Source organism: Chaetodon trifascialis, chromosome 1, assembly GCF_039877785.1.
Source record: "Chaetodon trifascialis isolate fChaTrf1 chromosome 1, fChaTrf1.hap1, whole genome shotgun sequence".
In the NCBI taxonomy this organism is placed as follows: domain Eukaryota; kingdom Metazoa; phylum Chordata; class Actinopteri; order Chaetodontiformes; family Chaetodontidae; genus Chaetodon; species Chaetodon trifascialis.
This window is the reverse complement of record NC_092056.1, coordinates 22,485,220-22,512,158: the sequence shown is the minus strand read 5'-3', so window position 1 is coordinate 22,512,158 and position 26,939 is coordinate 22,485,220. Positions and strand designations below refer to the sequence as shown.

Sequence of the window (26,939 nt, the reverse complement as noted above, 5' to 3'; positions counted from 1 at the left end):
TTGGAAACAGTACAAAGACAACATATGTAATGTTTTATGACATAAAAGTGCAAAAATGCTTGAACCGCACCATCAGCTCTGATGATTTGAATGTTGATCCTACACGCAGCCTTGATTCTCTGCTTTGAATATTCAGTGAACTGCAGTACAGACATGAGTGGTGAAACATGAAAGCTCAGAAATGAATCATGTGCCAGTTCATTTCGTAAATGGCCACCTGCTTCATCATATTACACAGTGATGACAATTTACAAGGACACATTCTCTGAAAGGTTCAGTGTCTACAATAGGATTTCTGATTGGAGAGCAAGAAGGTTGTTTGGACTTTGGATTAAAGCCATAATTGCATCCCTAATATCTCAGCGGATGCATGTATAAATACTTCATTAATTCCAAAGAGGGGGTTTGCAAGTGCAGTGTGACGGTCCGTCACAGGCCTTTGGCACCGATTTGATTCTTTTTTTTTTAACTTCTTGATTGGCAAAATAAAAACTTTGAATTGAGGGAGATGTGCTTCAGTAACTGCTCAGTATGCAAGTTGCAATAAGCAGCTCCCAGGTGTGAATGCATGTAAATGTCAAACAAGACATTTAGTAAGATCATCCCAGGAAGAATAACATCTGAAAATGTACTTTTGACAATTTGCTGATGACAAGTGTGATGCTGGAAACAGATTTTTATGTTTCAATTACCCAATCCCAAGCTGCTCAGCTCCCTGATAATGTCTTCTAAATAGTTGTATATGAACACACGTATGAGAGAATCAAGTGAGATGTTGACGTCTCTCTTTTATTCACCCCAGTAATGAGGCCCCGGGGAAAAGTCCTCTGTGGTTGCTCTGAATCATGAAGTGCGAGCTTTCCTTTCTCATCAGGAAGGTGCAGTATTTTAAAGGATTAAGTGCCATTAAGCAAAAGCCCAGACACAAAAAGCAAAGCTTTGTCGCCACACAATTCACTGCCTTAGCACTTAAATGCCTTTTATGCAAACGATATATTAGCCACTTTTTGACACTTGGTGCAGACATTAATGTCCCTTGCAGGTTCAAATGTAATCAATTTGAAGATTTTGGCTCTTCATGTAGCAACAACATCAGGTCAAAATTTTGATAAGTGCAACAGTTTGCTTCATGACCAAATGCAAAATACTAACAACATTCACATATTGTTAGCAAATGTTGGCATGATAAGATGCTAAACTAAGATGGAGAGCATGGTATACAGTCCACCTGCTAAACATGTTAGTGCTGTCATTATGACCACATAGCCAGAGAGTCACAGAGCTGCTAGGATGGCTGTAGACTCTTAGACTTGTTATTATACATCATGTATTTAAGGTTTATTAAACACAACTTCTTTAATCCATCATATGTGCATGGAGAAGAGTAGAATGAAGCTCAGCAATATGGCAAGCAGACAGTAAGAAATTCAGGGTCACAGCATGTATCTAAAGGGAACGCTGACCAGATGTCTGGGCGGATGAGCTCTCTTGTCTGTAGAGGCTCTGTTGTTTTGTCCTGGATGTGAAGTGTTCTGTTATCAGTCTAAACAGCCTTTTGCTTACTTCCCTGAATCATCATAATCAAGTTCACTTTAGTGGGAAGCCTGTCTGGATTCTCAGTGGACACAATAAAAACAGGAAACAGCTCTGAGGATCCAAACACATCTGGCAGACTGATGACCTGTTAGTACTTTACATTTCAGTGTAGTTGAATAGACTTAAGCAAACGTATTTAGCTGGTCATTGGTTATATCCATTGATGATTCAGGCAGTTGATTTAAGAGTGTCATTACCACTAGTCTAGTGTGGTGTCACACTAGGCTGGGGTTACAAATAGTCTGCATCACACAAAAGAACATAACACAAAGGTAAACATGCAAGACGTTATCTAGATGAAATTAAATAGCAAACAAGTGGTTTATTTAAAACATCTCACCCCAAGATAAATAGAATAACCACAACTGTCCGGGCTGAACTTCATTAAACAGTGAAATAGCCCTGCAACTGTCATTTAACTGTCATGTCTCTGCAGTATGAAAGGTGGCATGACCTCTGTGAGTGTCCTGCAGGACAGTTTGAGTTCGCACATGTTGACACATCGACAGACGCTTAGTGTATGTGTGTGAGCGATTTCTCTGTGGGCCAGAGAAGCGTGATGGAGGAGAAATGGCCAATCAAAGAATTGCTGCTGTTGCAGTACCATGTTGCACCGCTGCAATCCGGCCCTGTGAGGGATATATATCAAGCAGGCAGTTCATTACCTGGAGTGCTTGGCTCCTGTGCCAGAGACTTGCACGCCTCATGTGAGGATATCGATCGCCCACTTCACACTGCCTGCAGGGGGGTCAACCCATTCCATTGCTTCATGCAAGATGTTTTAGTGTTATGATGTTATTCCATAGATACAACTGAGATTTTTTGTGTAAATGCATATACGTGTGTGTGTGTGTGTGTGTGTGTGTGTGTGTGTGTGTGTGTGTGTGTGTGTGTGTGTGTGTGTGTGTGTGTGTGTGTGTGTGTGTGTGTGTAAATCTTGCTTCGCTCAAGCACATTACGTTTAACATAAATGTATGCCACTCATATTTTGGGTGTATATTTTATCATCTTGCAGGGTTTAACATGCATTTTCTGTTACAGACAGTCTGTTCAGTAAATAAATAAATAAATAATTACTAATTAAGCAAAATTCTGTTTCATTTAATGGTTCTTTGTGCTTACACTCAACTAAATTTTATAAGCTATACTACTTGTTATTTTGCATTGACTAAGATTAAGGTACAAACACATGGTAAATTTAGTTTCTTTCATACATTATATACATTTTGATAAGTACAGTAATGCTTCTGTTCTCCTAACATACGTATGTTGTGTTTTTACATTGTGGCTTCGCTTCCTTCAGGATCTGAATACATCTTCCACTGCTGGTCAGAAATGAGCAAACGGTGCCTCAGCAGAGATCCAAATGTGGTTCTCTGAGCTGTAACACACAGGCCAAATGGAAATATAGTTGAAGCCTGTCACTGGAACTGCTCACTGTCTCACTGGCGGGCTTCTGATGTTTAGCACTTCCACTTTGCATCTTCTTCTTGGCAAAAAAGGCATCATATGCTGAGTACAAAAATAATTACTTACTGTTCATCGATTCATATTTCTGCAAGCAAACCATTTTCACAAGCTGTTTTTTAAAAGGCAGTGTGGTGGGGGCATTATCACATGAGGTGAACCCGGCTACACCCTGCATATGCCACATCCACACTGCGCTTGCCATATACCACTGAAGGATGGCCAGCACTATTTAGGAACATTTGGGGAACATTTTTACCAAGATTTTTCTTTAAAAAAGAAAAAAAAAACCCAAAAAACTAAAAGAAATGGGAAGGCAGAGCAAAAGAACGCAATAGTTGACCAGAGGGAGGTTTTTATCTTAGCAGTCCACATCTGTTACAGCACACTGAGTAGTTAATGCATAGTCTCTGGAGGAGACAGATTAGCCTGTTCATTAATGTATTCAGCATCTCAGTGATAGACAGGAAGGTGAGACTGCTCCCAAGTGCAGTGTCTAATATGTCATACAGCAAGAGTGAGGAAGATAGATGGTCTTATGTGACACCTGCAGATAGAGCAGGAATTAATGTCACCTCCTCAATGTACTCTGCAGTGCCATTTTTTACAGCTCAGGGAGGGGTATTAAACCACACCTGTCTTGAGGCACAGCCCCACAAATCCTGAAGGGATTAATTGGTCTGGGCCATCCCCGATCTCCTCTTCTTCCCAGAAGTCTGATTTACAGGTGGCCTTCTCCTAATGTCCACAGTCAAGGAGCTTGTGTGGTCGTTTTAGCCATCAAAGCCTTCAACAAAGTAGACTGAAAGCTGAAAGGCTGGCTTACAAAATTGTACGTCACAGATTAGGAACTGAGAGGCTGACAGACCGGGAACTGGAATACAGAGCTGTCATACTTTGCTGGTTGTTATATTCAAAGAATTTATAACTTTTAAATGATGCTCTGGAGACAGAATGAATAAAAACTCATTGAGAAAGAAGACACGGCGACAGGGTCTTAGATCTCACTGCACACCCAAAAGTCAGTGTATGTGTGTAACAGTATGTGCACATACACAAGTTTGTATATGTGCAGGTGTAACTGTATATGTTTTTCTGCATGTGTGCAATTTAAAGGACAAGACACCACTGTGTGAGTAGAACTGTAAAGTTCATCCCATTTGTCAGCCTGCAGTCTCTTACACAAGCACTCTTTACTGACATGGAACCCCACAATCACAGCTGACTGGAATCAATTCTTCCTGCCCTAGATGAGATCTTAATGTGCTTAGGAAGGTGTGTCTAAGAGCTCCCAGACAAGAGCCCGATCGAAGCGAAGCCATGCAAACTGTGTCTATCTGTAAATCTTTTCTTTCCGCTTCTTTGGCCACAACAAGGATGAGTTAGATGTCGGTAACAATACGAATGCTGACACGGACGCTGACAAAGGAAGCAGCCAGTAGCAAACAATATTGAAAAACAAGTAAACAAGAATGTAGCTAGCTTGGTAGGTAGGTAGAGAAATGATGCTGCTAAAAAACCCAGGTCATCACCGCATAGCCTCAGCTGTCTGAGGAACCGTGAGTGCCTCATAAAATCCAAATGATTTAAAAGCCTCTCCGTCAAAGTTCTCAGACACTGTGAGTTAAAGGGCAAATCGTGGCAAGAGAAAATGTCTGACACCTTGAAAGTGAATGGTCTCATGATTATAAAATAAGGCCAAATCTGGTGCATAATTTACACATCATAACAGCCGTGGTTGAAAATATTAGTGATATATTCCTTATGAAAGTCAATGTGGCAAGTCTTTTGTTTTAATATTTGCCTGTAATGGGCAGGCAGGGAAACAAAATGTAAGTGAGTGGTAAGACACTTGAGTGAGATGCTGATTGATGATGCAAATTCAGAATATTGATTGTTTCTCACCTTATGCACAAAAATTGACAAAAGTATCAAAAAACCTCCACCCAAAATTGCAGAGGTAGTTTATGACTAAACATAAATATAACCTGTTACCAATATTGGTGAAAAGTAAAGATAAGATAAGAGGGGAAATAACATAAAACTGAAGTCATCATTTATCTTTTTGGCATTTAGTTTTATCATAAAAATGTATTACCTGGTTCTGCAAAAGCACATGCAATTCTATCATGTTTGTCCTAAAGTGCATTCCAGTAATGCATTGCAAGCAATCATGTTGTTCATTCTGTTCATTTTGGAAATCAAATTTCCTGTCTGCCATTGAAATTGCAGCATTAAAAATCCTAATGCTCCATTCAATCCTCTGAGCTCATTTGTGTTGAACAGGAAGAACGGGATGCATTGGTCCTGGCTGGACATAATTATGATGGAGCAGGACTGACAGTGCAGATCTGGTGTATACCTTGGAAACTGAAATCCTCTCCTGAGGCTCATATTGGGGTCAGAGCTGTGCAGATCCAATCAATGCCTATCAACACTGGACATGGAAATGACCCACCTGGGCCTGACCAGGAGTGTGAGATGGGTTATACACCACTATCAGGGTGGTCCCAGTGCGAGGACACATCTTTGTTATTAGAATATTTCGTCCTCTGTTGAATAAGGTAGGAAACTCATTATCTATTTGCTCAACATAGATGGGAAAGAACAAAAATGACTTGAGTCTTACTGGTAGACAGATGCACAAGTTTTAAAGAAAAAAAATTGAAGCTGCCATCACAAATTGCATTTTCATGCATGAATTTCATGTGCATTCATTTTCAATACTTGGATCCAAGAGAACATTTGCATGACCACCATAAAACATCAGTCACTAAAACAGAGTTGAAGTAATAAGAAGTACCTGAAAACCTCATTATAGAATGAGCAGGAGTGTGATTGATGTTACTGACCTGTATGTGACTAGAGCTTTCATGACGCAACTGTATCCTCTGAGTCATTGCTCAGTGGATACAGTATTGGATTAATGATGTTGTTACATTTGGCCAGGATTATGTCTCTGTGATTCAATTTGGTTTCTGTGTTGCCATCAAACCAACTCTCCAGGGAGAAGGAAGGAGAGGATGAAGCCTTTCTGTCATCCATGATACCCAAGAGACCACATCATTGTGGAGAGCTCATCCTGGGGGGCTGGGTTCAGATGGTGAAGTGACTGATTGCAGACTGTCTGTCTGGACCGGCTGCTAATGATGCAGGGCAGAGATAATCAACTAACCACAGGCAGCATAGCTGGTAGTTACTCCAAAATAAGTGAAACAGATTGGATGTGAAGCTGCATTTCACACAGGGAAATCCAACCATCCATCAATTAGCTGGAGAGCAAATACCCTCATGCAGAGGAGGAGAGTTTGTTACTGGTGGAGCTGTTTGAATTTCACCCACAACGATGATATGTGTCTGTCTTGAATGTTGCAGAAGATACGGTGGGGAAAATATCATTTTTGTCAAAAATGAGACAGAGAAAAATGAACTACGGGTTGTATGATGCATGTGTGGCTTGGGCCATCCATGATAAGTGAATATTGTTGCAATCCCTACCCATCCATCCAGCTGGCACTGCTGTATTAGAAATGAAAGGCCAGAGCAATAAAAGACATAATTTCTGTGAATTTCATGAGAATTCTTTTATCAGCACCCGTCATTTGCTGCAAACGCTCTGTGCAAATTATACCTTATAAGGTGGCTTATCTGATTACATGAAAGGTACTACTAAACACTATTTCTAGGCTCAGAGCACTTGCCAGGATACCAGCAGAATCCAGAAAGTTACTGGTCATGAGCAAGAAATAGACACATAAACCCTGTCTAAAAGGGCAAATTGTATTTTGACAGGCCAGACAAACTAGACATTAGTAAGCAGCTGTTGTTAGCATTTGAGGCTAGCTGTTTTGCGGTAAACTTCATATTTATCTTAGTGGTAGGTAGTGGTATCTTCCCATCTAAATTCCCCCAGAAAATGAATCAGAAAATGAAGTATCATCAGTATCAATTATATTCAAGCATGTCAAACAATTTTTTAAACATCTGTTATTTGTCCAGCCTTTGCTATTTTATTTTCAGCTGCAGTGTTGGACCACCATTATATTAAAAGGCATTGTAGAAATACGAAAACTGAGGGACAAAATCAACACAAGTAGCCTGCCAATCTCAGATTACATTTGGCTAGAAATCACATGAAAATAAATTGTATGAGTGTTAAGTAGATGTTTGAGACGTTTAAGGTATTTGAGTTGATTTATTTTTTCAATGTGTGACATTTTATTACTTTTGTTTCCTTTTGTTTGTCTGCGATGAAGACGTTTGCTGAAAGAAACCCAGTGATTTATAGAAATACTTCTGCTACAAAATGGCTTGTCATCCCCAGCTGATGTGATGGTATGAATGGATGAGCCTTTTCTTGGCACCAGACTGGAAAATGAGGTTAGAGCAATGTCGCTGGCTTGATTATATGTATGTTGTATAGTATTGCATAACTTAGTCTGTACCATTCTTAAATTCAATTAGGCCCCTGTTTCTTTATAGCAAGGTAGTGATGTGGAGGACATTCAAAAGAAATGTTGGACACAGACTGATAAGAACCATAGCAAACACTGTTCAAATCTTTAGTTACAGCAGCCTAACGGGATGAATCCAGACATTGCAGAGTACATGACCTCATTCTGCAATGCAGTTAGCCAACAAAAGAAGATAGCTGCAAAAATAGCTAGCTGTTTGATCTCAAAAAGTTCACCCTTTTTGTGTGTGTGTGTGTGTGTGTGTGTGTGTGTGTGTGTGTGTGTGTGTGTGTGTGTGTGTGTGTGTGTGTGTGTGTGTGTGTGTTTTGACCTGTCCGGAAAGCGTGTCTTGTCAGGTCAGACTACATCTAATCCCTCAGGCTGTTGGCCTGGTGAGCGCTACAGAGAGGTTACTGACTGGTCCACAGGTAGAGGTAAATTGGATGTGTCACAGCTCGAAGGATTCCAGATGGTATGTTGCTCCCTTTGAGACCCTCTCCTTCTTGAAGTCTCCACTGTGATCAGAATCATTGGTGGAAAATGTTATCTGCCACATACAGCTTCTCAGCACAGCCGCCATATGTCCCCACCTTTCCTCGTTGTATGATGTCCCTCGCTATTCTCCACACCCGCCCGTACTCGAAGGACAAGACAGGCAGACAGTTAAACAGGTGGAAGGCAGTCTCAGAAACTTTTCAGATTGCCTTGCTCCTAATTCACGATTCTCCTTTGAAAGAAAGTGAGAGGATGAAGCAGCCTGTGTCACAAAGCAGGATTTGGTGGGTTTCTGACCCTTTCTATAAAATTGTTAAACAGTTAAAAGTTGTTTGCAAAGTTTCCTGGAGGGATATCATATTAACATGGTACATATATACAGACTGAGATGCAGTTCCACAACTCCTCACACAAATTTACAAATAGTATTTCCTCTATGATATCCCCATACCCCCGGTGAGACATTTTGAGTGTCAGCTCATCGAGATGCACATAAAGGCTTTAGTACGTCATATAAAATGTCCCTAAAGCAAGGCCTGGTGCTGGACTTGGTTGTACACAACACAAGAAAAGGACGGAAAGGCATCTTGCCTACTGTACTTTTACGCTTCACTTCAATCACTGCAGAATGGGGGCACCATTGTCAGATTATCTGTTGTGGAAAGTCACAAAAATTGTTTGGAAGTCTGCTGTCAGAAATGAGGATTTGGACACTGTTGCACAATTGGACACACCTTTGTTTGAAGCACTTTGAAGTCTTAAACATGATCCAGATATAAACTATAAATTGCTTTCACAATGTCAGAAGGTTTAGTGGACGCACTATACTTTAAGTTAATGAAGCAGAAATAATCCGTGGATTGATGAATCAAAAGACTTTTCAAAGTTTGATCTCCACTTGGACTTGTGGGGCCTGCTCAGCTCTGACTTAGTTGATACAATAAGTGTATGCTTAACTGTCTGCACCTCAATCATAACTCTGGCCAGGACTGAGTAAGTGCTACTCTCTGCCTGCGTGTGCCTTCCATTTCAGGCCTGTTGCCCAGGGCCAGGCAGGGTATGATTTAGATGATTTTTGTCCTCTTAGCTAATTGATTTAAGCTGGGCCTCCTTCCCCCATTGTCAGCCTGTCAGGGTCTCTCGCTGGCCCTGTAAACTGTATTAACATCAGGACGGAGAGATTGGCAATGGTGCGGTCGTTTGCGAGACCCCTTCCACCAGCCCATTTTGCCTCTTGCCAGAGCAGCAGTGCCCCAGATAGTAAATAGACTTTGGTTTGAATGTGATTAGGCAGCAGCTTACTCGGTTAGGCCAAATGAAGAACAACAGATCCCACTGAACATTGATGTCCCACAGATAACCTTTATCCAATTAGATTGGCACAACATAGTCCATTTATTCATTACACTGTAAAACTTATGAAATATACATGACTTTACAAAACATTAGGACTGCCATCAGACAGTTTTCTTTGCATCCTTTAATGCTTTCATTTTGCTGGTTTACAATAAAGGTCCTCTTTAACCTGCCTCCTCCTGCACATTTTCTCTATATATGAATATTTGTAATGGCTTTAATCTGGATTCATGCCTTTGTTATAGAAGGAACAAGGTATGAACACCACACTGATCAGATCTCAAGCTATCAAACACAGCACACAGCATCACTGATGAGATATGTTACATTATTTAAGTTGATAGTGTTGTAGATGCTCGACGCTTCTCCTCCAAACCTGACTCCATCTACAGCTTTAACTTTCTTGCAGACAAAGTAAAGGGACTGGTGAGACACTTCTGGTGATACCACTGCAGTTCAAGGTGACATTTGCTCTTTATTCAGCACTATTTGAAAGTAATGGCCCTCTGTGGGCTCGTTGGAGAAACACTTAAGTCGACTAAGACCCATGGTGACAAGTGACAAGTGCCTTTTTAATGTAATTATGTTTTGGAAGACACTGGTGTAATAAGGGTATGAAACCGATTTGTATAATACACTGTATACCTTGTCTACAATATCTTTGATCCTTTAATGTATCTCTTTCTTTCTTGATACGAAGACTGAACAGTTTTTCACTTAAGTAGATTTTCACAGCAGTACATGGATTGAAAATTTTTGCTCCAGAATGATTTCTGTCCGCATTGCTTGCTGTCTCATATCAGTGTTTCAGTTCACTTTCTTGCCAGTGTTGCAATCCTCTTGCAGGGTCTTGAAATAACCTCAATGAAATCATGGTCCTCTGGGTGACGATTTCTCAAGATGCTTGTCAGTATCAGGAAGACGCTTCCCATTAGATACTGGAAATAAGGTCGGTGCCCAGGTGCTACTCGCTGGCCCAATCACTCCTGCCATAACGAGTGTAGACTGAGAAAACTGCAGCTGATGCTCTATGTTGTATACTGTATATGTCTATAATGTGTAAGTGCATGACAAGATTTGATTATATGGAATATGATTTATATGTGTCTCCTTTACTCTCACCAATTTGACACACATGACCATCTGTCCCGATGCAGCCTGTCTTGATATTCACATATACAGTAGATTCCATTGCGTTCAGAAATAGCAAAAAGCACTAAGGTAAATATATTGACTGTTCCAGCAATTCCAGCTATGGAAATGATGCATTCAAGGTATAATAAAGAGACAAACAAGAGCATTACAGGGTGCCATTGCTCCAAAAAACTTAAATTGGGTTCTTTTTACAGTTTCATGCTCGCTACCTTCACATAATAAAGCAGCTCAAATCACTGACATTTACTGGACCATGCACAGACTGCAGCTTAATCTCTTGGTCTTAGAGACAGTTCTCGTATTATTGTGTATTGGGCTGCTGTACATCATCAGTGTTTGCAGCATGAACATTTAAAAGCCAAATGAATAAAAATCTCTGTCTGTTGCGTTGATGATGCGAGGACATAAGCTGCACTCCCTATGAAGTCTCTGTTTCCTGGATGTGAACTGTCCTCTCTGCCTCTGCTCATAGACTAGAAGAAAACTGAGTCTCGCTCCTCCTTGTCGGGAGTGGTGCAGTCTCGTCTGACAAACAGCCCTGCTGTATGTGGTGAATCAGCAGTAGTAGCAGAGCGGTTGAGGAATGGCTTCAGGTATCCAAAGCTAAACATCTGAACACCTCCAAATATATACAACACATTGGTTTAACACCACAGTGGCTCAGATGCAGCTGTTTCTTAAACACTTCTCCTCATTAACACTGCTGATGAAGACAGTTTTAGCACACGAAGGAGCTGACCACTCTTCTTCTTTGCTTCTTCTGTACTATTAATTCCATTTATACAGAAAAGCAAGGCAGTTAAACGATTAATTAGGGATGTGCTGCCTATTATTCACACACAACGTCTAAGAGACAATCTAAGTGAGATGACTAAAGAGTAAAACATGCTAGCAGTTGTGCATTTACATCTTATAATGAGGTTTAAGTTCAAGCTGAAAGGAAGGAGACATGTAGAGCCTTCATGCTGCCCACTCTGACTTCAGCTCTGGTGTTTTTCATGGACAAAATAATAAAATGTTGTAAATGGTGGGAGATGATTTGCTCTTGCTGTCTGGGATGGAATGAGGAGACAAGGCAGGGTTTTAATTAACTTTTCATCTTGTGCAGATGGAGGGCAGAAGAGCAGGATAAATCACAGAGGACAACAGCAGTCTGCCTCTTTATTAGTGCGTACGCAGGCACGCTATGACAAACTGCACGTCAGCTGCTCAATCATAAAACGAGGCCGAAAAGACAATCAGGATTCAGCCAAAGACATTCGTTTTAGATTGTTGTGACCCTTGACGAGTTTAGCACTTGCCTTTTAGACATGCCTGAAGATATGCTCTGCCAGGAATGTTTTATATACAGTCAGCCTAAAATATATGAAGCATAATTGAGCACTGGGGTCTGCAATCCATTTCTCAGTGGTCCATCTCCACTTCTTCATTTGCATGTCCTCTTCATGAGGGAAAAGGATGTGATATAGGTCCAGTCAATGATGAGCCAAAGGGAAAATATCTTTTCCCTTGCAGCAGTATCTAATTTGCACATGGAATATGAAAAACAACATGAAATATGATCGCATTTTCCAAGCAAGTACATATATGTGCATAGTACATCATCAGTCATTAATGATTTAAGAGTACAAAGTTAATCTCTCTGTGGCTGCATGTTGTGGGAGGATGCAACACATTAAGTGTGGAGGGCTAATTGCCTTTGGCAGGATGTTATACAACTGCTGCCTTCTATAACATGACACAGTAACAGCAGACACACGTAAAGGACAAGCCCCTCAACACGGTCTCCTCAAAGCCAATCAATGCAGGGTAATGACACACCAACAAGAAGCATACTAATTGATTTAACCTGCTAGTGACAAGTAAGCTGAGGTTGTACAGGTCAGCAGCAGTTAAACCAAGTGAGGCTGCCACGTGGAAGAGCTGTGTATGTGACAGTAACCCTTAATACATGACACCTGAAGGGACATTTCTCTTCATACTTAATAATCGGGTCTGTTAGTTATAGAACTAATCTTTGTAAAATGAGTCATAAAATGATTCTTTTAATCAAGAAGTGATCTATTTCATTGAGTTTGTTATTACTCGGCTCATATGACGTCTTTCCTTAATTTTGCAACCCTTCCAACCAGCCTCTCTTCATATCGGGATGTCGGCAGTGCTATTGTAATTTGAACAGGGAACGAAATAACATCCCTTCATAATTACTGAAACCTTTGTGACCTACCCAGAATGAATTACTGTAATGATAGTCAGGCTAATACCCTGAATTCTGAATGTCATTATCCATTGTACAAACCACCACAAATGCATAAGAGTGCACATTCAGAGGCAGCCACGAGCCCTCACACATTAATACAGACGCATACATGACCAGTACAAAAACACAAATAGTGAAGTCAGTGAAAGACAGGTTAGCCGCAGTTTGTGTTCTGAACATCTACCCTTGTTGATTTTACACCACTGCCTCCATTCTGTCCAGACCCCCCCCCCCAAAAAAAAAAAAATTACAGTGTTTGCTTGAGTGGAACCTTGACCTTTCCTGAGGAACCATTTCATTACAAGCCCCTGACCTCACTGCACACTCAGTCAGCTCAGGTAGATTGTAAGAGTTTATTGCACCGCTGCAATATTCCACACAGTGAATTTAAGAGTTTGTCAACTCACATTATGCAAACGCAGACAAATATGGGCAGCAGGGTGCAGCTCTGCAACTGTAGGTCCACACACACCACCAGTGGCATGCACAGCTTTGGACAGCAGGGTCAACCTCCCCCACTCTTTTAGTTTATGGGCCTTTAAAAGGGCAAATCAATATGTTGTCCTCAACACTGAAATCTCAAACTGCAACACAGCTCGATAACTGAATGCACTATAGCTAACAACATCAACACGCTGATAAGGGTTACTTAGCTACATTTGCATTCCTCTGCTCAATCCACTGAATGTCAGAGGTTTGACAAATCTGACGTATAACATATGACTAAATTAGACACTAAGCACTGAACCTCTCCCAGCAATGTTCAAGTGAGTTGCCTGTGTCCTCCACTGTCGAACACGGAATACTAATTCGGAAAGGGCCAAAATAAAAGAAAGGTTATCCCTGTTGAAAGGGAGACTTTATGATAGCATAATTAGAAGCGACAGCACAGCACTATTCTGGGCCAGTCAGCTACTCCCAAATCTCTCCTGATAACAGGCTCACTCACAAAGGCAATGGCTTTTAAAGTTTGCTTTTAAGGTTTGGTGTGCCCCCCGAAAACCACACTATCTGTCTAATTGAATTTCAGACTAAAAGGACTGCATCCTGAAGACTTTCTGCCATATTCCTATTATGGAGCCTGTCTGGTTCTCAACCTGAAAGTCAAAATATTTCCAAGTTTTATAGAGATAACAATCAAAGAGTAGTTTCCGGGCAAACGTGCAAATAATCTCGACCCGTTTGGCATTTCTTTGGCCATTAAAATTCTGACAACATTTGCAATATACACACAGAAACAGAATAGATATTCGTGTAGCCTGAAACACAGTAACTTCCACTTTGCAGACAGTCTAACCAACAACAGTGTTTCCACAAGTTTACCTCTAATCCTGACTAGTGGTTCAAATCTTGAGCCAACACTACCCCCTAGTGGCCACCGGCCACTACAGAGAGTACTTACTAGGTGCAGTTTGAGGTTTTCAAGTTTTTCATCCACATTCATGGTACACAGCTGAACAAAATGTCGTTCCTCATGGGACCAAGGTGCTATGACACAAATATGAATAAGAATAGAATAGAAGAGAAATCTTAAAAAATAAATACTATAACTTGTGTAATAAACATAACAGCAATGCTGTGAAGAGATTAGCTTTTTCTTCTTCTTACAACCAAGTATGCACCTGGTGGTGGGAAAATGGGCTGAGCAGACAAGAAAGTAACAACAACAACAACAACAACAACAACAACAACAACAACAACAATAATGTTATTTGTATAGCACCTTTCATGCAAGAAAAGCAGCTCAAAGTGCTTTACAAGTAAAGAAATTACATGCATGAAGTGATTCACATAAAAAGAGACATAGAATGAAGATAAAAAGACAATGGTAGAAAATGAATGGAAAATAAGACGGATTTTCTTTGCTACTGGGAAAGTGAGTAGGGAGTTAACAATGTACCTTGGTCCTCTTAAGGTCAAGGAAGAGAACGTTAAAATCACTTCTAAATGTTACAGGAGGGACTAATTCTATGCTCATTAAGATGGAATATTTTACAAAAAGTCTTCTATAAATTGTGATCTATACTGTTTAGCTAAAAACACACAACAACAGAACAAACACACACACACACACACACACACACACACACACACACACACACACACACACACACACACACACACACACACACACACACTACATTCTGAATATGATTGGCAAATGGCTTCTATTGATAAAGAAGAACAAATGCTTGTTATACACACAAATCATGGCTGGGCTAGCACAAGTGATGAATTAACCATGCAGGTGGATGTGCTTCACATCACACCTGCTTATTGTTCCTAACTAGACTTTTTTGGCCATCCTTGGACATCACCCTCTTTATCCTTGCCTGTGTCTATATCCTGCACATATATGTATTCATAAGAAAATATGAGATATGACCTCTTACATACCCACACATTTTCCCCTTTTTAATAACCTATTTAGTCCAGCTTATTGAAAACAAAATTATACAGACACTTTTCTTGATACCGGCCTGTTAAGATGTCAAAGACAACCACTAACAATGTCAATGTTTATACTTTTTGTCTGAGTAAACACACTTTTAAATGAGGATTGTGTTTGATGGCATTGCAGATCTTATTGAACACTAATACTGAGTTATACTACCAAGAAAGTCCAAGTTTGTGATTGACACTGCATCAAGCATCATATCCATGGAAATGGAATCAAAATCATTTCAGCTATCTTTGTGGTACCAAAGCAAAATGATTCAAAGGGCCAATATTAGCCAAGTTCTGGGCACCAGTTTAACTCTGTAGCACAGAGCAGGAAATTGTTTTTTCTCTCTTAAAAAAACAGAAAATTATATTGAAGCTACTGTCCCGCATACATGTCTGACAAAATAATCCAATGCTGTAAACTTTCCCTTATTTTCTTTAACCTCAAATAAATTGAGGACGCGGTGAATGCTGGGATTCTGCGGGAACGGGGAGATTGCAGAACGCCATCTTTAAACCCCACAAGAGGCCAGCTACAGTTGCACACCGGGATGAAAAACACTGTCCCTTCAGCGGGATTTAAGTGCAGATCGTGGAGATGGTGTGATTATTGTTGTTAAGTAACCCAGAAGGAACTGTCCGATGGGACTGTAAGGAAACGACCACGGGATACCCCGAGAGCCTTAAACTGTTGTTATCATAGGCAGGCAACAACAATAGACGGAAAGACAACAACAACGGACTAGCTCGCTAACTCGCTAGTTAGCATCTCGCCAAGCGCTGCGCTGTTTTCAGATGCTAACTGAAAGCTAGCTAACGTTAGCTACTTCATCAGCAAATCTGTCCGGTTGCGTTGAAATTTGACCGGACGCCGTTTACAGCTGGCACTGGGTATCCAGCTACATCCACCGAGGCGGTCCTTCATCTCTTTGCCACTTTTTAAAACAAATTTTAATCCTGAAATCCGCGTTGTGGCTTTAGCTAGCTAAAAGCTAAGTCCCGACTTCTCCCCCTCCCCAGCGGCCCAGCCGGAGATGCGTGGAAGATGTCGGTGTCGGGGCTGAAGGCCGAACTGAAGTTTTTGGAGTCCATTTTTGATCCAAACCACGAACGCTTCAGGATCATTGACTGGAAGCCCGACGAGCTGAGCTGCCAGTTTAATGTAACTGGGGAGAAGCTGTTAATTATCCACTGTAACATAACGGTAAGGGCACATAAACTTAAGTGCCGGGATTTATACACTTCCCTTGTTGGTCGTTAGCGAGCTAAAGTTAGCTGGTTCACTTGCTAGCCAGGTAGCAGGCTACCTCAACAACTGAACAATCTGATGCTATGCGGGAAAGGTTGTGCGTACTTTCAAAAGCCAATGTCAGTGGGAGCTAGGCAGTCATGGTAGGGGGTCTGTTGGACTGACAATCCATTATTAAACAGTTTTAATAAGCAAACATAGCTCTTAGCTAACGCAGCACCCTGAATGCTAATGTAGTCAACCCAGATTTTACGTTATTTATTGACTCCGTTTAACCCTGCGACACGCAAGTAAACAGGTCAAATAAGGTAATGTCTTGTTTTTGTTGTCATCTTCTGTCTTTAGGAATCTTATCCATCTACGCCGCCAATATGGTTTGTGGACTCTGATGACCCGAGCTTGGCGCAAGTTTTGGAGAGGTTGGAAGATGTGAGAAAAGGCAGCACCCTGGTAGTTGTCCTTACTTGCTTGTTTCACAATGTGACACTGAATGAAACATAACGATTCCTATATACTTTGTGAGAATCTGCCGACATTTTTATTATTCACAGTGAAGGTTAACCTCAAAACCCGTGTTACTGGAAGTGAGAAAACGCATAACATCACGCTAGGATCTGTGGATCTAGTGGTGTGAAAAGCTACTACAAGACAGATTGTCTTGTGATGCCTCAGTCAAGTCAACCAAAATGAACAATGAGCAGATCATTTTAATGCCCAGCTCACTTCCTCCTGAAGTGTTCTGATATGTTAAAACAGAGCTGATGTAGCTGCAGCAAATATGCTTTCATAGTGTGTTGCAGGAATGTGCTATAGGACTGAATGAAAAGACTACACACTGTTTAAACAAGTATTGACCAGAATGCCTCTGAGCAGGAGCATTTTCGTTGCATTATTCTTCGATAGTGTCAGCCTGCTGTGTTCAGCTTCATGAGACGCTGGCAGATAATCGTGGTGTGAAATGATCTTTTGGCCCTCCTCCTTAATTTTGGACAGCTATTATTCAGTAGCGTGAAATATTTGGATTGTATATTAATATTTTAGACTACATTTCATAAAGTATTTGTCTTGAAACATTTGTGCCATCATTCTCGCAAGATTGTCAATAGGTTAGTCAAAGGGTGTGTTTTTGCCATTTTAGTGTTTAATGGGCTTAGAGTGTCTTATGGGCTTTCAGACTTCAACAGCTTGCATGTGCTGCATAAATATGTGTGACTTTGGCCATGTATAACTGGCAAGTACAGACACGCAGGTTTTCAGCAGACCAAATGTTCATGTCATTAGATCACTGGGACAACCTTTGAGGGCAAATTGGCTGTGACTGGCAGATTCTTATGTAATCCTACGTGTGGTGTGACATCCTGAGCTTAGTTAGCCTACTTATTCATGCTGCTCTGTTTGTAGGACACAAAATCTGCTTTTTATAGAAGTGCTATCAGCTTTTTTAGAAGGAAGACTTTTTTTGTTTGTTTGCAGTCTGTGCCATAAATTATTCTACATTCAGATAAAGAATACATCATTGTTAGTGTTGTAGGTAAGGTGTAAACCTTGCCTTCCTGTGGATAGATAACATCAATCTATTTTCTTACTGTTGCACAGATGTTTAGTGCTACTCTATGTTTGGATTACACCAAATTTGCAAAGACAGAACACACAAGCTGATGGCATCTTAACAGCTATGTCCTCGACCTCTTTGTGTAAGAGTACACACGATGTCAGTGTTCCTGCATTTACTTGCAGTGTTACTGTACTGTGTTTTACAGCCCTGATTTTTGAATTGCAAACAAACTGTTTTACTGACAACAGTTTACAAAGTGTTCATGAGCCCATGTAGTAATATTCTTCATACAATCATGTGCTCACCTGATGTGTGAACCTCGCTCCATCCTTGCTTGTGAGCGACTCCGCCTTTCCAGGACGCCCCTTTCATGCCCAATCATGATACTGTCACCTGTTACCAATTTACCTGTTTACCTATGGAATGTTCCAAGAAGGTGTTGCATATTCCACATCTTTCCCAGCCTTCAGTTGCTCCTGTCCCAACTTGTTTAAAACATGTTGCTGCATCAAATTCAGAATAAGTATATATTTGCAAAAATCAATGAAGTTGATGAGGTAAAATATTAAATATGTTGTCTTTGTTCTGTTTTCAATTGATATCTGTCAAAAAAGGATTAGCAAATGTTCACATTCTGTTTATTTATGTTTTACTCAGTGTCCCAACTTTTTGGAAATCAGGGTTGTGTGTTTAAATGCTTAGTTTGAAATCATATGTGAGTAGTAAGTCCTGACTTTATTATTACAGTTGCAGATTTTATAAACAAAACACTTCTTGGTGAATAACATTGTCATTCCTCACCTTTTGTCACATACAGCCATGTTTTCCTAGTTTTGCATTCAGGAGTCTGTGATGTATATAAAAAAAAAAATCACATTTTGACAATGCCCACTCACTTGATGTATGTAATTTATTAGTGTTCATGTCTGCAGTAGTGTTTCTGCCACATCTGGCATATATCTGCCACTGTGCATTACTGTGTATCTGCATTTGTAGTATTAAATGGTCTACTTAATTGTATATCTCTTTTATTTGTGGTTGTCTTTCCTAGCTTTTGCAGCAGTTGAAGAAACTCATTTGTGACCTTTGTCGGCTGTATAACCTTCCCCAACATCCAGATGTGGAGATGCTGGACCAGCCCCTGCCTGCAGGCCCTGCGGGACAAGACCGAAAGGCAAGGCTGCCTAGTTAGCTCTTGTCAAATACCTCCCTGTGGCGTGGCATGGAATGGAATGGCACAGCTAGGACATGGCCAGTATTTGGTTACTTTTAAGGAATATTCCATATTTTAATTATAATGGTTAGTTATGCACTTTCCAGACCAGTTTTGCTCAGCGATGAAAGAGCCATTACAGAAGAAGGCCTTGTATGAAGTTGTTGTCTTAAATCTGATCAGTAGACTCTTCCTGTGGCCAGTGGAAGATGTTTTTATGTGAAATAAAAGCAGCTCAGTGAGTCTCTTTCAGATCACTTTATGCAGTTTTACTAAATGCCATGTTTGTCGTGTGTGTATGTGTGTACAGCATGGGACAGAGGAGGTCACATCTGAAGAAGAGGAGGAGGAGGAGATGGGAGAAGTAAGTTATCATCTTTGGTCCAAACACCTAATGTAATGCTCTTTGGATGTTGTGCTAAGTGCTTAATAATGAAACACTTGTGTATTTTCCTCCTGTCTTGGTCACACATCCAGAGTGATGTTTATGCTGTTGGTATTGCATTCTACTATGATATAAGGCTTTGGAAAGCATATTGTTTAATAAAGATGCCAATGTTACACATGATTACACATGCACATGATTATTAATGCAGGTTCGACTCAATTTGATCGACTCATCCTGGATATTGACATGTTTAATGTTTTCTTTCTCGTGAACAAGAAAGTTTGATCAAATCTTTTGACTTGGCTCTGGCTATGATCCCTGAACTGTTTGTTAATGTTGTTAATGTATCGCTGGTGAACCACAAAAGATTTTTTAAAATACCAAATCTGCACCAACAGGACATAGAGGATCTGGACCACTATGAAATGAAAGAGGAGGAGCCTGTGGATGGGAAGAAATCAGAGGATGACGGCATTGAGAAGGAGAATCTAGCCATCCTGGAGAAGATCCGAAAGAACCAGAGGCAGGACCACTTGAATGTAAGTCTAACTCATTAAAACATATGCATTATAAGGTGCTGAGGGGCTAATGCTTCATAAAATATTTAATCTAGAACCCAACTTCTTATCTTTGTAGAATCTGTTAAAGCCTTCATTTAATGTACGTAGAATTTTTGTATGCTCATTTTGTCAGCAGCGATTTCTTTTGTGAATCACAAATATGCAAAGGTTCTGAATACACAAGTTCTGAAACAAGGCAGTGATGAGGCGTTTCCTCCACATAGCTGACAACAGGGAATGTAACCTGCTTCACAGTGTGCTCCCATATTCAGTTCATCTTCAGGTTCCTCTTAGCGTCTGCTCTTCAAGGCAGCATAAACCTGTATAAATATTTGTTTTTCTTCTGGGAAGGGCTCTCAGCTTGCTCATCATCCTGTTCAATGGCTCAGCTGTGGGGCTGTCTTGGTATCTGAAGTGCGTCAAATACAATTACAACCCAGCTATGGAACCAGTGTTGCATGTTTTTCAGGCACTTATTTAACTTTTTTTATATTTCAAGGATTGGTCTAACATTCCTTCAAGGGGGTGTTGTGACATGGTAAATATTGATGTCCAGTAGAATAAACCTTTCTCTTCGAGTGCCCACGTTAAGTACAGATGACAGGTTTACCCTCACAATAAAATTGCAGAGTCACTGTGTTGTTTGTCTTTATTGTTACAGTGGTTGTTTTGTGTTTTTTAGGGAGCTGTGTCTGGTTCAGTGCAAGCCTCTGACCGCCTGATGAAGGAGCTTAGAGAAATCTACAGGTCACAGAGTTACAAGACAGGTATGCACACTGCACAAAGGTCTACTCTTTGTCACGGATCGGAAGGAACAGTTACAGATATCTGCTACTACCAGGAAACTAGCACATGTTCCCACAAGCTCTCACACACTATAATCATCAGTCCTGTTCTCTGTAATGTGATAGATGAGTATTGATGAATATCAGACATTGCAAAACAAGAGCCATGATGTTTACATGACCAGAGGTAAACATCTGAGAGTGAGTTCAGTGTGCAGAATTCAAAAGGCACCTAACTCTTTAAGACTGTTTTTGAGGTCAGCTCCACCCTCAAGTTGGTGTGGAGGCGTCACTGTAGGTTACTGCACCCTTTGCTGTTGTTTGCAAATGTGTCTTGCATGCTTTTGTACGGGCGAAAAAGGCACATAGACACGCTTTCCACAGCAGCTTAACAGAGAAAAATTATATTGTTAGATAGTGACGCACAACCCAAATTTTTTGAAATGAGGCAGAGACCCATTTTGAAATCCTTCAGTTTGTAAAAATTCATCACATTTTGAACAAGAATTTGAATATTTGTTGCAGAATTTGCTGACAGCCTGAATGTGGAGGTACCAGTTACTGTACATGTTATGCTTTGCCTCATTGCATTTCATTTTAGTTTCTAAAATAAAAAGGGAGATCCAGTCGTTTCAGTTTGTACTGGACCGTGCATTTTGAGACATCTGAGTAACTCTCATTTAATCAATTTCTTTTGCAGGCATCTACTCGGTCGAGCTTGTTAACGACAGCCTGTATGAATGGCATGTCAAACTAAGGACGTAAGTCACTTTGGGATCTTGTGTCACATATTATTTTCTTTTTCTCGATGTTCGCATAAACACAGACTGCATCATTTTCTGACCAACAGGGTGGATCCAGATAGCCCCTTGCACAGTGATTTACAAGTCCTTAAGGAAAAGGAAGGAATGGATTACATTTTACTAAACTTCTCATATAAAGTGAGTAAAGACTCGAGACTGCGTAGAACAGACTGCGTAAATGAAAACGAAACACCATTTAGGAGTCTTTGAAGTCCGTAAATTAACATTTTTTTGTTGGCTGTCTCGACAGGATAATTTCCCCTTTGATCCTCCGTTTGTGCGGGTGGTATCGCCTGTGCTTTCTGGAGGGTGAGTTCACTGGTCCACTTTTCACACTTTCTTCCATCCCCATTGACCATGTCCAAGTTGAGGCTGAGTTTGTGAACAAAACGTTAAATTAAAAAGTGTCTTTTGGAAAAAGACTTCATTGTGATGATACCCCTGATCATTTTTTCTTCCTGTCCTTGCTGTAGTTATGTTCTTGGAGGAGGTGCCCTGTGCATGGAACTTCTCACCAAACAGGTTTGTCAAACAGTTTTTTTTTTAAAAAGCCTTAACTTAATGCAAATGTGCACTTAACAATAATAATAACAATACTTTGCATTGCATTGACATGTGTTTTTAAAACCTGCTCTCGCTGACGTTGGCTTTCCTGATGGCAGGGTTGGAGCAGTGCCTATTCCATTGAGTCTGTCATCATGCAGATCAATGCCACTTTAGTCAAAGGAAAAGCCAGAGTGCAGTTTGGAGCCAATAAAGTAAGTGAGGAAACCCTAGAGGTTTCATTTCAAGTCAGGAAATGTCTGTAATAACGTGGAGCTCACATAACGGACATAATGAATGATGTGGACCAGGATGACAGTGCTTTGACACAGAGGCCTGCTTCTCTGGCTCGTAGCGCCGGCCTGCCATGCTGTGTGACACTCTCCTGTTTCTGCAGCCAGACGGCCTCTGTGGCTGTTTCTTTTTTTAATCCAGTTGGAGTGAGGTGGGAGGTGCAGCGTGCTGCAGATTGCATTTGCTGTCACTTGAACTTGATATGTTCTTTTAATGACACTCGATCTGGCTACAGGCTTCTCTCACAGTTTGATAGTTAAGTATCAAAGAAACATAAATATTTATACGTCCCTCTCAGAAGCTCGCTCTCACAGATGCTAATCCCATTTGAAGTTTCTCATCTTCCTAGTTTTATGTATGTGGCTTTCGTCCTTTACTGTTAAATGCTGGGTAAGCCTAATGTGCAAATGGTGTAAAGAGAATTTGGAAAACACACTTACATACATAAATTTAAAACATCTTTTAAGTGCAGGAGGCATTTTAATCAGCTGACTTCTGAATGCCTCTCACAACAGCTACCAAAATGATTATTTCTCCTTGGGGGAACCATTGGCACGTGGATCACAGCTTTTTTTAGGCTCTTATTGCACAATGTTAACATAATGACAACCTGAAGTTATTTTAGATTAGTCTCTGGTTTTATTTGTCAAGCAATATATATTAAAATTTGACTCAGTTTTCACTCAAGGTCTAACAGGAGTTATGTGTCTGTGTGATGCCAGAGGTGAAGATGCTTGTTTTGAGAGTTTGTCAGGGGAAAAATGTATGTATCGTACACACACCACTTAATCTGAAACCACTTCACTTGAGTGTGAAAAGGTGAACAGACAGCTTGTTTAAAAACTTTTAGAGATACTATAGGGTCACTATAGAATTGCTCCAGTCTTGCACTGTCTGCACAAACCATGTAGTGAAAGGAGCATGGAAGCAGAGCAGCTTCTGCCCTCCTGTGTCGACGCAGTATGCATTCAGGCACAGTATTGAGAGTAGGCCACCTGCATTTTGCAGCGCTTAGAGCCCAACACATACCACAGAAATTACACGTGCAAACACAAGAAAATAGACAATGCGTGTAAACACACGTTTTGGTTTGCAGTTCTGTGTGTATTTGGTGTATTTTGAGCCGTTAGGTGGTCTGTTTATAGACACGTATTGATTAAAACAGAAGCGTATCTGTTTCAGACGCACTTGAGAACGACTGGAAAATGTGGCTTGTGCAGACAAGCGGTTACTAAAGATGTTGTCTGCAACTTTTAGCCTTCTTGGCCATCAGTGATCTTTTTTTTTATGATTTCACAAAGGCCATTTTAAGCTTAGTTCTTACATCAGTCAGATGCAAATTTGCAGGACAGTGTCATAAAAATAAAGGCCAAATGGTAACCATAGGTGACACCTGCTGATCAGTGGCACCAAATGTCAAAAAAGCAGCAACAGTCTCTCATAATTCAGGGTTTGCTAACAAATTGTTGAGTGAGCAATAAGGTTGGGAAGTTTTAAGAGAGGCTGTAATAACACATGAAATATACATGCAAAATCCAGTGAGAGCAGCGGGAGTCATTTTCGTTTGCCTAAGAAACGACCATGAGTCTGACAGAGGAGTAGCAGAAGTAATGGCAACCACATCAGCTAAGCTCTGCTACAGCTGACATTTTATTTCAGTGTTTCTTATTGTTACACTGTTTGATGAATTTTCCCCGTCAAACGCCCCGTTGACTGCTGAATTCTGCCATAAGGCAAACTGGAGTGAACGCGTTTGAGCGGGCAGATATGTTGATTAGTTTGAAAAGGGCTGTAATTTACCCAGAAGTCACAGCAAATGAGTTCAACCCAACGTAGTCAAAAATTAGACAGCATTGTGCAATAGATGAATTCAGATGTCTGACTGCAGCTTTGATCAAACTAATCATCAGATAAAGTTCACCTTTGTGAAACTGACCCAGGTATGAAACTACATGTGAACCTTAATCGTACAGATTTGTACAGTCGTGTGTATTTCAGCGGTTCTGAGTCGTGTGTGGAAGAACAGGTGAAAAGCCAGGTCTGCTGTGAAGGGTGATGGCCAGGTGTGCATGAAAGCAGTGTGATGAATGGTCAAACAAGGGGAGAATGTGTGTTTATTGTCCTGCACCACACACTGGGTTTTGTTCTTGAAATTGGAGATGTGAGATAAGCCCCCCACCCCCGCGTAGAAAACAGCTGTCGTTGCTGTTTCCTGTTCTGTACTGTCATCATAAACCCATCGCACACTCTAAGGTTGACTTCATTTTCATCTTTTAATGCAGAACCAGTACAATCTTGCCAGAGCACAGCAGTCCTACAAATCCCTGGTTCAGATCCACGAAAAGAACGGTGAGTGTTTCTGTCTCCAGTTTCATACCGGGAGCATTACTGACCTTGTTTACTGAAACCAAATCCCTCCCATGCATCAAAGCTGAGCACAATTAGCGCTTGTAGTGTTGTGAATGTACCAAATATGTAGTCCATGTCGATACACTCAATTTGTGTGACTGGTATAGTGGTGTTAGGGATTTAAACTAACACGATATCTGTAGATAACCCTAATCCACACGCAAACTGTAAGTACATGCCCGTGAGTTAATACCATTCATTCACTCCAGATTCATACTTAAACAGCAGCCGTATCACATTGGCTGTGCTGTCAGCGTGACTCTGTTAGTACAGGTGACAACACTATTACACATCCCACATTTACTCATATTTACACTTAGGTGGCTGCTTACTGACCTATCAGTAACCCACAGTAATTAACCTAGATCATGTCATGGTATTGAAAAAGCATTGACCTTATGTGTAATGTAGGAGTTTGACAGTAAGAATCTGAATGATTTTGTATGTGTGTATTTAATCTTAACAGTAAATTTCTGCTAATATGAACTAAACCACGTAATGAGAACCATAAGAAGATTAACTGCTAGTAGTATTTAGTGCTGTGTTATTTAAATCCCCTGTTATAGATTCAGATAGTAAACTGCTTTGTAGAAGCTTAAGGGACATCAGAATGGTGTAGAAATGTTGGTTATGCCGTGTCAGGAAAGAAGAGCATAGATACGCTGATTACACACAGTCTGTTCTGGAAGACAAATGTCCTAAATAATGGTCTGAACAACTGTTACATTCATTTCTATTACTCGCCGTGTCATTGAGAATGTCCTGTTCAGACCCAGCAATGCTTTTAGTTCAGATGTATCACATTTCTGTTCAGGAGCTAAAGGCTTTGTTTCTCTGATCATTATAATTGATATTCAGCTGTTTCCAAGCATGGCACAATAAAGTTGATTTTATTGCAGAAAAAGCAGCGCTAAGTCGCTCAAAGATGACCACTAATGCAAATTTTTGTTGTTGTCCTTGACCTCTGTCAAAGCACCACGCTGCATTTTAAAACCAGAAGTGCAGGTGAAAATATGCTAATTCCCTCGACTCCGTCAGGCTACATCGAGCTATATTTAATTGTGGAACAATATGAAAGTTGAGAGCTGGAAGCCTGACCGAACCTTTTTTAAAATTCTGAGCCACGTGTGCCTCTGGGTCTCACCATTGAACACTGCCCGCTCTTTTGGTCCTTGCACTAACATGAGATGGTTAGAAATGCAGGTACAAGCCTGTGTGGCCGACGATGTGCAAAAATCATCAATCTAACCCTCATGTTATTGGTTGTGGATACCGAGTGACTGTAGATTATTGATGTTTAGTCATTCTTTGTGATTGTGTTTCCCCCCAGGCTGGTACACACCCCCTAAGGAGGACGGCTAAAAGAGACTCATGCCTTTCCTGCACTGGGACCACATGTCTTTGTTTTTCCTTTTTTTTTTTTTTTTTTTTTTTTTAAATTCCCCTTGCGACCAATCCTTTTTTTTATCCTGCAAAACCATTGTGTTCTCTACATGAGAGCTCGAACTCCAAACCAAATTCCTCATCTAGTGACCACCCAGACACTCGCACATAATGACACACACACACCCAAGCCCCCACCTGACATTCTCATCCAAGGTCATCAGCTACTCGCAAGGGTGTCCTCTCTTCCAATATTTATCTCTGTACATCTGTTGTCTTATACAATCTAATTTTTCCATTGCGACATTCATCCCATACTCCAGGAAAACGGCGGACTAAATATACAGTCACCTTTTGGTTTTGGCGTTGAGCATGCCAAGGTTACTCGCTGGCTGTGAGTTGAAAGGTGCGGCATGGCTTTATCCAGCGGGCTGATGCTCCAGTCGCCAGACACTGCCTCTCTGGCCACAGACTGGATCTGAGAATGGCATGTGACATTCCCTGATACGATTCAGTGGTGGCAGGGAAG

The 26,939-nt window shown here is 40.8% G+C and overlaps 1 protein-coding gene across 1 annotated transcript; it reads left to right on the top strand.

Moving 5' to 3' along the window:
- The first annotated feature begins 15,728 nt into the window (after positions 1-15,728).
- LOC139331089 (ubiquitin-conjugating enzyme E2 Q2-like) lies at positions 15,729-26,449 on the top strand. The gene is made up of 13 exons (XM_070962399.1): positions 15,729-16,432; positions 16,823-16,927; positions 19,084-19,206; positions 19,556-19,609; positions 20,032-20,172; positions 20,876-20,960; positions 21,679-21,739; positions 21,829-21,919; positions 22,032-22,090; positions 22,255-22,303; positions 22,444-22,539; positions 24,901-24,967; positions 26,358-26,449. Exons 1-13 carry the CDS (start codon positions 16,274-16,276, stop codon positions 26,387-26,389), a joined length of 1,122 nt encoding a protein of 373 aa, XP_070818500.1. The 5' UTR covers positions 15,729-16,273; the 3' UTR covers positions 26,390-26,449.
- Positions 26,450-26,939: the final 490 nt, after the last annotated feature.